This window comes from Glycine soja, chromosome 12 (genome assembly GCF_004193775.1).
Source record: "Glycine soja cultivar W05 chromosome 12, ASM419377v2, whole genome shotgun sequence".
NCBI classification, from domain to species: domain Eukaryota; kingdom Viridiplantae; phylum Streptophyta; class Magnoliopsida; order Fabales; family Fabaceae; genus Glycine; species Glycine soja.
Window position 1 is genome coordinate 3970073 of NC_041013.1, and position 11973 is coordinate 3982045.

General features: G+C 30.8%; 2 protein-coding genes across 3 annotated transcripts; both read left to right on the top strand.

Annotated features, from left to right (window-relative positions):
- Positions 1-1545: 1545 nt before the first annotated feature.
- Positions 1546-4779, top strand: LOC114379400 (cyanogenic beta-glucosidase-like). 2 transcript variants are annotated; one of them, XM_028338043.1, is made up of 11 exons: positions 1546-1966; positions 2096-2171; positions 2290-2367; positions 2482-2569; positions 2672-2927; positions 3063-3178; positions 3489-3706; positions 3820-3851; positions 3948-4050; positions 4219-4318; positions 4403-4779. In XM_028338043.1, the coding sequence occupies exons 1-11, from the start codon at positions 1661-1663 to the stop codon at positions 4596-4598; spliced, it is 1569 nt and encodes a 522-aa protein (XP_028193844.1). In that variant the 5' UTR covers positions 1546-1660; the 3' UTR covers positions 4599-4779. The 2 variants fall into 2 exon arrangements, with proteins under 2 accessions (XP_028193844.1, XP_028193845.1); XM_028338044.1 differs by having other exon boundaries at positions 1865-1966; positions 2100-2171.
- A 1307-nt stretch (positions 4780-6086) lies between these two features.
- Positions 6087-11148, top strand: LOC114379402 (cyanogenic beta-glucosidase-like). The gene is made up of 13 exons (XM_028338046.1): positions 6087-6309; positions 6434-6503; positions 7209-7267; positions 7369-7444; positions 7539-7616; positions 7716-7803; positions 7928-8183; positions 8418-8533; positions 8957-9174; positions 9308-9339; positions 9738-9840; positions 9963-10071; positions 10789-11148. Exons 1-13 carry the CDS (start codon positions 6136-6138, stop codon positions 10958-10960), a joined length of 1551 nt encoding a protein of 516 aa, XP_028193847.1. The 5' UTR covers positions 6087-6135; the 3' UTR covers positions 10961-11148.
- Positions 11149-11973: the final 825 nt, after the last annotated feature.

The window sequence follows — 11973 nt, forward strand, 5'->3', positions numbered from 1 at the left end:
TTTAAATAGTATTAAATGTAAAGTTTTTATACAATTAATATACGTAATATATAAATACATAATATACAAATATGTGACTCTAATGGATGTTCAAAGATAACTTAATTAATATATAAATATGTGGCTTAAGTCTCTACAAATATGATAATATCTAGTTTAAGTGTAAAATATTTGGTTAGTGAGAAATTTTGACACGTCCAGAATATAAAAGTAACAAAGACTAAAACAAGAATAAATTAATAAATAATCAATCTTGTGGGAAAATGTTCTTAATGTTCTTCACGTGAGAGTGATTTTCGGGTTATTCTATTCTTTAACAATGGTGCTTTTAAGGTTTTTGGATACTTTCTTAACTACTTATCTTCATCATTCTATAATTATCACATTTATTTTTAAATTAAATTTTAATATTTTAAAAAATATGAATAATTCAAAATAATCTTATATCTTAATATAAATTATTTATCATAAATTTAAAATAAAATTTATGAATTTATTTATTATGATTTTGAATTATATATTCAACATATTTATTTGTTATAAATTTTAGTCATATAAAAAAAACATATATCCTGTGCACATGGCTAACACACACACGTCTGGGTATAATATGTCCAAAATTTTCACGCAATCAAACTTTCATCAAATTCATGTTCATCTCTTTCAACAATATTCGAAATTGGTCAAAGAGCCAGCTTAGTGGTATTAACTAATTAAATTATTTGTTGCAATAAAAGAAAAACTAATTAAACTATTTAAAATATTATCACCTTCGTCATTCAAAGTTGCCGGATTATCAACCTAGCGCACACATATTTTTAATTTAGTTAATTACTTAAATCAAGTATTAAATTTTTCAATCAATATTAAATATAATAATATACTTATGAATTATTATTGAAACGATATTATATTGATTAGATATTTCTTTATGATTTTTTAAATAAAAAATTAAATGTATATGTTTATAATATATTTATGATTCATTCAAAATAAAAACACACTAACGCGCGCGCATATATATAATATATAAACAAAAAAAATCACTATCTATAAACCAACTTTTAATTTAAAATATTATTTATTATTTAGATCAATATATTTTCCTGCTGGTCTTAAATCGATGCTTGTGATGGTATAAGGGATGTTGGACAGAAGGTTGTGTATTCAAATTTCGTCTAATTTTTGTTTTCCGTATGTAACTTGGTGCGAAGAACGTGATGCATGCATAATGGCATTCCCTTTTTCAAAATAGTGTTTTGTCTTTGACCATCTTATTTTCTTGTTAAGAGATAGAATGTTATATAAAAGATAGCCGTGAGCCGTCTTTTTTGATAATAAACTTAACTTGGAAAATGGCAAAAGAAAAACGTGGGAAAAGTCAACAGAATATATCAAACAAGGTAGGCATAAGCATGTATTAGTGTATATTCAGTCTACTAGTCAACACTATAGTATATATATTATATTACTATTAAATCACGTAATAGTTTGGTGGGTAGGTATTCCTATTTCCTACCCATATATAAAGAAGCAAGCATTCCCAGATATAACATCAAACGACTAAGCACCTATCTATATAGATAAAGAGGCAATTAAGCATTCTCAGATATAATATAACACTAAACCACTAAGCAAATTAATATATCGATCACACGATATGACATTTAAAGGCTATTATTTCCTTTTGGGACTCATAGCTCTTGTTGTTGTTAGCACTTCCAAAGTTACATGCAAAATAGAAGCAGATACAGTTTCACCTATTATTGACATTTCACTCAATCGGAACAGTTTCCCTGAAGGCTTCATCTTTGGGGCAGGATCTTCCTCGTACCAGTTCGAAGGTGCAGCAAAGGAAGGTGGTAGAGAACCAAGTGTATGGGATACCTTCACCCATAATTATCCAGCTAAGATCAAAGATAGAAGCAATGGAGACGTGGCCATTGACTCATATCATCACTACAAGGTATATTTTTCATGTCATGGCATTTTTAATTATTTTTTTGTATCTTGTAATACGAATTATTTATTTCAAAAAATTATATATAGTTCTTGGTGTTCATTAACGTGAAAATCATTTTTTCTTTGCATGTAGGAAGATGTTAGGATGATGAAGGATATGAATTTGGATTCATATAGATTTTCCATATCTTGGTCAAGGATTCTACCAAGTAAGTTAATTAATTGCTTATGATGACTAATTTAAACTAAATTTTGCCTAGCTGTATGTTATCCTTTGACCATTTATATATATTTTTTATTAAACTATATACGTATACATATCTACAGAAGGAAAGCTAAGTGGAGGTATAAATCAAGAGGGAATCAACTACTACAACAACCTTATCAATGAGCTAGTAGCTAATGGTTAGAATTTAATTAAACTCGATTGATTAAACTTTTATTGTACTTGCAGTTTAATTTTACCATATTCGATTGTTGTTGATAATCATAATTAAAATTAAATATTAATAAATACAGGTATACAACCACTCGTCACTCTTTTTCATTGGGATCTTCCCCAAGCATTAGAAGATGAGTACGGAGGCTTCTTAAGTCCACGCATAGTGTGAGTTTCAATTCTAAAACACAGCATATATTTTATGTCTTTAGCACATTTAACATCTAGATATGAATGTAATTTGTTGAAAAAACATATATTAATCTTCAGGAAAGATTTTCGGAACTATGCGGAACTTTGCTTCAACGAATTTGGTGATAGGGTGAAGTATTGGGTTACTTTGAACGAGCCATGGAGTTACAGTCAGCATGGTTATGCAAATGGAGGAATGGCACCAGGTCGTTGTTCTGCTTGGTTAAATTCAAATTGCACTGGAGGTGATTCTGCAACAGAGCCTTATTTGGTTACACATCACCAACTTCTTGCTCATGCAGAAGCTGTTCGCGTGTACAAAACTAAGTATCAGGTTAGTTAATTTGTTCTTGAACTTTTAGATACGTTATAGGTAAACTTTGCCACATTAAATTTACATTGAGCGAGGGATTGGAAAATGGAAATCATTTATAAAGGTTGTTTTACACTTTCTTTCTTATGTACTCAGGCATCTCAAAAGGGTTCAATAGGCATAACCTTAGTAGCTAATTGGTTTTTACCGCTCAAAGATACCAAATCTGATCAAAAGGCTGCTGAAAGAGCAATTGACTTCATGTGTGGATGGTAAGAGTTCCTACCACCCTTTATCTAACTTTGGTTTCTACAAAATGCATTGCATTTATATTGCATCAAAAACCAATAAATAAATACAATGCGTAAGTATTATCTAATAGACTATATCTTGATATATTGGGGGTTCATAATCCTTAGCTTTTGCAGGCTTCTACATGTTTCCCAAACCTTAAATGGTGGTCTTCCAAGGGTGTATATATATTAAGGATTTGATCAGGGGATCTTGCTATTTTCTCTATTTGGTGTTGAGAATGTATGACTTGTTGAACAAAAAGTTGAATTGATAGCTAATTGATTTCAGGTTTATGGATCCATTAACAACGGGTGACTATCCCAAAAGCATGCGATCTCTTGTGAGAACAAGATTGCCGAAGTTTACTACAGAGCAATCCAAATTACTTATTGGTTCATTTGATTTTATTGGCCTAAACTATTACTCTACAACATATGCCTCAGATGCACCTCAGCTAAGCAATGCTAGACCCAATTACATAACAGATTCTCTTGTTACTCCTGCATGTAAGGACTCCAATCTTCTATCATTCTATCAATTCCCTAAATTGCATGTATACATTATTGAAAATGATCACGGTTGATAATGGTTTGTCTTTTATATTTGTGATTGATTACAGATGAACGCGATGGAAAACCTATCGGTATAAAGGTACGTATATACCCGCCAAAGCACGCCAATGCTCTACTAGTCGAATCCTTTCATTTTGATAAAATTTAAAACTAAATTGTTTTCATAATTATGCAGATTGCTTCTGAGTGGATATATGTTTATCCAAGAGGAATTCGTGACCTTTTATTATATACCAAGGAAAAGTATAATAATCCTTTGATTTACATCACTGAAAATGGTAAATGACACTTTTATATATATATATATATATATATATATATATATATATATATATATATATAATTTTCTTTAATGGAATAGCATATGTTGTTCATGATTTTCATTTTCCGTAACCTATTTAAAGGCATGTGAATTCTAATTTATATTTTCTTCACTTAATTTATAGGTATAAATGAGTACGATGAACCAACACAATTACTTGAGGAATCTCTTATGGATATTTTTAGAATTGATTATCATTATCGTCATCTCTTTTATCCTATTAGGTAAGTAATATTATAAATATAAAATGTTTATGTTATTTTGTCATAAAATTTAATAGTGTTTAATTTAATTTATATTTGTTATAGGAATGGCGCAAATGTTAAGGGATATTATGTATGGTCTTTGTTCGATAATTTTGAGTGGTCTTCGGGTTTTACATCGCGATTTGGAATGACCTATGTAGATTACAAAAATGATTTGAAGAGATACAAAAAATTCTCGGCATTATGGTTCAGGAATTTTCTCAAGAAAGAAACCAAACTTTATGGTTATAGCAAATAATATTATGAAATTTATTTATAAAATAATTATATATACTTGTAAATAATTATTTGATTTGTATTTGATTATTCTTTTATTCTATTGAGGTCCTATTGGACTTAGAGGGGAAATGGAGATGTCAATCTATTGATAATTGCTACTATTTTGTTACATGAAGAATGAAAGAAATTTTTTGTTATGATAAAGTTATCATTTTTTTATTAGTTATATTTGTTAATTTACTGCATCTTGTATCGGGGGATCTGTGAAAGTTGATGACAGTAAAGCTCACTCTGTTCTCATCATATGACTGGAGAAGATAATTTGAACGAAGCAATTGAACAAAACTACGAACTTCATGTATTTCATAAATCATAAGTACATATTTCTATGGATCACTCTTACGAAAGAAAGAAAGAAAAATGTGCTGGATTTATCCATATGAATATATCTCCCACGAAATATAGCACAATATATCTATAACTTTTGGCGTCCTAGTTTATTAATGAAAATTAAGTTCAACCGTGATTGAGTCAATGCGAGAACAGAGTATTGCTAAGTACCGTGATCTTTACATATCTTTAATTGACGAACGTATAATTGACCTTCTCTCACCATGTTTATATATTTAGAAGAAGAAAAAATGTCAATCTTTTTATTTTTGAGAAGAAAAATGCCAATCTTTTAAGTACTAACTTTCGTCACTAGTGTTTGCTCCTATTTTTAATAGTAGACTAATAGTTACCGTGAGTAGGAGTCACACTTGTTTTCAGATTGAATGTCTTTTGGCACAACACAGAATGGAGCCCCCCTTTTCCTTTCTGCCTTAGCCTGATCCACTTTCCATGGAAGCACCAATCGTGGAGTTTTGGTTCAAATAAATTAACCTCATTTAAACAAACTGTTTTTATTGAAGAATTTTAAATGGGTGTATAAATATTTATCAACCACTCTTATACTTTTTATCCCATTTTAACAAAGATTAAACAAAAAAAATCCATGATTAGCTATTTTTTTAATAAAGATTAACCATTAATAAAATAATAAATAAATAATACTTTGAATTTGATAATAATTTGAAAAAAATTTAGTCTATAAAAATATAAATATTGAGACAAATTAATTTGACGTCAAGTATTTAAGATTAAATCCATAATGCATATCAGATTGTTAATGTGCAAATTCCATGTAAATGTATGGTGTTTTGGACTAAAGATGTAGTGAATTCTTTTTAGGTAAAAAAATTATACCATGATGTAAAACGTCCTCTATGCATATGTATAGAATTGCTACGTCAGTAACAAACATGTTACGTTCGGACTAAATGTTAAAAAAAAGAAAGGAAAAAAATGATGTTTAAATTAATTTATGATAACATTTATACAATTATAAATTAAATTGATCATTTTAAAAATATGGGAGTGAAATTGTCGAAAGAAGGGTTCAAGGTAGTTACCCTAAAATCAATGTGACGGTAAAAAAGAAAAAACAAAGATGGAAAACGATAAGTTGAGAGAGCACAATCACTTGCTTAAACTTCACTCCGAGAGTTACGATTATGGCATTGAATTTGAGCATGTTACCATTGCTCTGCGTTTTGTCTCTTTTTGTTACCTCGGCCATCACAATTACTCTTTCCAAGAGCGTTGCACCCATTCATGACGTTTCTTATCTCAACCGGAGCAGTTTCCCGCAAGGCTTTATTTTCGGGTCAGCATCCTCAGCATATCAGGTACATTATATCATATTAATTTGTCAATCAATTTGAACAATCTTCCAATTTTGTTTATTGCTGTCAATACTGTCAATTACCGTTTATGTATTCAGAATCTAAGATACATAATTTTGCTGTGTAGTATGAAGGTGCTGCAAGGGAAGGTGGAAAAGGACCGAGTATATGGGATACTTTCACTCATAAATACCCAGGTATATGTATATCTCTCCTCCAATAGTGCTTTTTAATATTTTTTTTACTTTTGTTTTCAAATAAGAGTAAATAGTATCAAACGAGTGTAATTCAGTTGACAACAAACAAACACTGAACTTGGGGGAGGGGGAGAACCGAAGTTTGATTTTGGCATAATACACATTCATGGAGACGAAGAGGAACTTTGAGTTTGTCCAAGTCGTGGACCGTAGATTAATTCCATCATCAGGCATAGAAGACTGAAGTTTGTGGTGATACTTCAGAATCTAATCAGAGAGCCAAATACCTCAAATGTAGTGCTCACCAGAAAGAAGAAAAAAAAGTAAATAGTACGTGTTTTTTAATTGCTCCAGCCTTGCAGAATTTTGGGTCTCTGGGTGAAATTTTAGACCATTTTTTCTTTACCAAGCCAAGTAAATCATAACTTGCAATCAGAACTCAGAGGTGGTTGCTAGAATGGGGCTAGAGATCATAGAAATGGAAGTAAAGGAGAGGATTCATAGAGATTCTATAGTTGATTAAATAATGTCTCTGACAGTAGCTATTTAGAGTCTTCTAACTGTCATCTAACTGCTCATTTGACTAACATCTAACTCCTAACTAATGAGTAATTTGCAAGATGTATGAGTTGAGTATGTTCTCTGATACATGCTTTGACTATAAATTGCCCGTTTTAATGTATAATTTCCACTTATGGCATGCAGAAAAAATAAAAGATGGAAGTAATGGAGATGTAGCGGACGACTCATATCATCGGTATAAGGTATATATGGTTTCAATAGTAGTACTACATAAGTAGTTTTCATATGAATAAAGAATGTAACTGATATGTAGACTCATCATAGACTGGTCCACCTGTTTTAGGAGGATATTGGAATCATGAAGTATATGAATTTGGATGCTTATAGATTTTCCATTTCATGGTCTAGGGTACTACCGAGTAAGTGAAGTTTTGTTGACATTCCACCCAAATAATTTTTTTTCTTAGTTTGTGTTCCATAGTAACTTATTAATTTCTTATAAATTATTTGCAGAAGGAAAGCTTAGTGCAGGTGTAAATCATGAAGGAGTAAACTACTACAACAACCTCATCAATGAGCTCATGGCTAATGGTCATAATTCATTAATATTTATTTCTATAACTCTTTACATTGGATTAGTATCTTATCCATATGGTTGTTAATCATATATAATCATCATGAATCATGCAGGTCTGCAACCATATGTGACCCTTTTCCATTGGGACGTTCCCCAAGCCTTAGAGGATGAGTATGGTGGTTTTTTAAGTCCTCACATTGTGTAAGTGAAATCAATTTCCGCCTAGAGCTATATAATTAACTGATAAATGTTGTATGAATGTTGAGAGAAAGTTTTAGTAAATCTAATGATATGATAAACATATATAATTCATATGAACATGCAGAGATGATTTTAGGGACTATGCTGAACTTTGCTTCAAGGAATTTGGCAATAGGGTGAAACATTGGATTACTTTGAATGAACCGAGGAGTGTGAGCAAGAATGGCTATGCAAATGGCAGGTTTGCACCTGGTCGGTGTTCTGATTGGCTAAAACTGAATTGCACAGGTGGTGATTCCGGAACTGAGCCCTATTTGACTTCGCACAACCAACTTCTTGCTCATGCTGCAGCAGCCAAACTGTATAAGACCAAGTATCAGGTCCTCTGTATTCTTGAGCTGCTTTAATTTTAAATCACCAAATGCTTTTTAAACCCGCAATGAATCTTTGTGTCCTGATATTTAATGATACTTGAACTTTTCTAATAAAAGGATCAAAGAGTACAGAAGCCACATGTAATTTCTATTTGGTGAAAGACCATAATTTATTTTCATGTAAATTATTGACTGTTGTTACTAATTAAATTGACAAAATATTTAAAAGTGTATATGCAGACATCTCAAAAGGGTTTAATAGGGATTACCTTGAATTCTGACTGGTATGTGCCGGTTTCTAAAGAGAAATCTGATCAAGACGCTGCACGTAGGGGCCTTGACTTCATGTTTGGATGGTAAGTTTATACTCAACATTCATAGCTTGAAGGGAAGGAAAATTGACAGAGACAATATTTATTTTTGAAAATATAATCATGTAGTGACTGATGGTATACTACATTTAGTAAGAAAAATGTGGGCCAACAACATTATTGATCGCTATTAGTTAATGATGCCACTTAGATTGATGTGTTAGTACCTGATCTTATTTGTGGGGTGATTTGTGGTTACTCAAAGTATATGTCATCTCATAAACCTGTATAAAATTTAAGGTAAATTATATATGAATTCATATTGACTCCACTTGAGTTTAAAATAAACATTCTTAATTAAGTTTAACTAGCTGGATTCAATTGTAGTGATGTGTAATTTGTGCTGTTAGGAAATTAGAAAAGAGTGTTTCAGTACTTCTTATGGATTGCATTTGCATTTCTGGTTAGGTATATGGACCCACTCACAAAAGGTGAGTATCCAAAAACCATGCGATCTATGTTGGGAAACCGGCTACCAGAGTTCTCCAAAGAAGAAGCCAGGCAACTAAAAGGATCATTTGATTTTCTGGGCCTAAACTACTACTCATCCTTTTATGCTGCCCATGCACCCCACCAACGTGGTGCCAGACCAACCTTACAAACTGATGCTCTTGTTAATGTTACAAGTAATTATCAACTTGTTTATATGCCTGCACTAGTTCTAATGAATGACCAAACAGAACTCAAACCAAACTTATTGTACTTACCGTGAATTATATATGAAAACATGGTTTTTTTATTTTTATTTTTCAATGACAGATCACCATGACGGCAAGCCCCTTGGTCCAATGGTATGTATTTTCATCATTTCATTGGCATCTATGTTGCATATCAATGATTTTTCATTTGTTACTTTTTTCACTCATAATCATTGAATAAAAAAAGGCTAAAACATGTTTTCGATTCCTAATAAATAAATATCTGAATTTTGTGTTTGTTCTTCGATAAAAAATATTCTTTTGTTATTAGTCTTTTTCAAAGAGACTAATAATAAATGAAAAAATTTATTAAAAAATAAACACAAAGTATTAAAGATTAAAAATAAAATTTTTGTTTTATGAGGAAGCAAAAACAAAGAAAAATTTTATTAGGAAACAAATACAAAATTCAAATATTTATTAGAGATTACAAACATATTTTAGTTTATAAAAAGAAATATTTAGAGAGCTATATTTATAATAATTTGCAGGCTGCTTCTAACTGGTTGTGCATTTATCCACGAGGATTCCGGCAACTGTTGCTTTTCATCAAGAAGCAATACAACAACCCCTTAATTTACATTACTGAAAATGGTAATAGATCAGTCATTTTTATTTTTTTTTCTCATAATTCTGTGCGTACTGTAATTGATAAAGCTAATGATTCATCAAAGAAAAAAAAAGGCAAATGAAAATTTAACAAAATTAATTGATAGGTTATGACGAGTTCAACGATCCAACACTATCACTTGAAGAAAGCCTTTTAGATACTTACAGAGTCGATTACTTATATCGTCATCTTTATTATCTTCAAACTGCAATCAAGTAAGTAATGCTTTATCAGAGGAGCCTTTCTCTATTTATGGATCTGTATGTTTTATGCATCACACTTCACATTAGTATTAATTTTATATGGGTTAAATTGTTCACTCGATTCTTGTATTTATCTCCATTTTAAATTTTAGTCCTATATGAAAAAAATGTAAGTTTTAGCCATTACAGATGAGTAAAAGTTAAATGTTCCCTAATCGTCAAACAGTGTTAATACCGCTACAAAAAAAAAATTCGGGTTGAGTAAAATTGCTACAAACTTTTTTGGTGAGTGCGAAAATGCCCAAAAATAGGACATGGAAAACTTTTTGAAGCAATTTACATTGCCAAGAATTTTTATAGCAATTTTGCATTGCTATAAAGTTTCATAGCAGTGTTAAGTGTTAACAGCAACACTGTCAACCACATCCCTAACGATGTTAGCAGCAAAAACCAAAACTTAACATTTATGTGTGTTCAAGGACTAAAACTTGTAGTTTCTTGTTTAGAGACTGAAACATAAAATAGGGACAATTATAGGAATAAAATGAATAGTTTTGTTTTTTCATACTTCCTTTTTACATTTACATTTGATAGGAAAAGAGGAGCGAGAACCGGAAGATGATTTTCTTTCTCCCTTTTTATCATAAAAAGTAATTGTGAAAGAGTAAATAACCAGTGTAGGAGTGACTATTTTGGTTAATTTGTTTTTGTTGACTTTCATGCATGAAGGGATGGCGTGAATGTAAAGGGATATTTTGTATGGTCATTGCTGGATAATTTGGAGTGGAACTCTGGCTATACTGTGCGATTTGGACTCGTCTTCGTGAATTTCAGGGATGGCTTGAAAAGATACCCAAAACTCTCGGCACATTGGTTCAAGAATTTCCTCACTAAATCTTAGTTAGACATTGGTTTCGAAGAAAATGAGATGAAATTCAGGTTAAAAAATAAGTAATATGTACTCATTCGGTTCTCTGGGGAAAAAGATTTGTAACTAACAAAAATTTGGAGCAGATGGTTGAATTATTATTTTTTTGGGTTACAATGCTAAATATCTATTAAGTCTTATTGGAGAACTTGTGGACTATCTTTTAGTAGAGTTTTCTCTTTTAACTACATTGTTTTTCATCCAACAGCAAATAAACTTTTTTATATTAATTAAGAAAATTAGTTAATATCATGAATTTAAAGGTTATGAAATACTATCCCTATACAAGGTTGATCTAGTGATAAAAGGAAAAGAAAAAGAAAGAAAGATCCTGAGTTCGAATTTTTATGTTAATAAAAACTAACAAACTGATATTTAATATTTATTACCACTAAGCAAAACCAGTTTTTCAATGAGAACCAATTAAATCTCATAATTTTGCCACATCATGTGACAATGTTTTAATTGAATGAAAAATAATTAAAAGAAACTAATTCAGTATTGATCTATTCACAAAATAAAAAATCTCTATTGATCTTGCAAGGCTCGCTGGGAGAGGAAATCGTGAATGAGTGCAATACACCATCGATGGTAGTAGAAGGAATAGATGAAGGATGGGATAAAAAAATATTAACTTCTTCACATACCTCCACATTCAAATCCTCTTGTTGTAAACTTGTAATGTCTCCCCTCCTGAATCACCCAATAACATTTCATCTCATATATCACATCCAAATTCAAATCAATACAATTTCTTCTCTTCAAAGTAGTTCCGGCGTCGAAAGACACACACCATTCAAATTAAAATCCTTGTTGAGATTAAGTTTAGTATTCATATTAAGCCCAGCATTCAAACTATCTTCAAAACAATTTCCTCCCCTAGAGTTTCTATGAAGTCAATAGTCATCTGATGTGGCACGATTACCATTAACAAAAATAATTAGGTTGTTTTCTTATTCATCTGTCAAAAAAATATTTTTTATTCA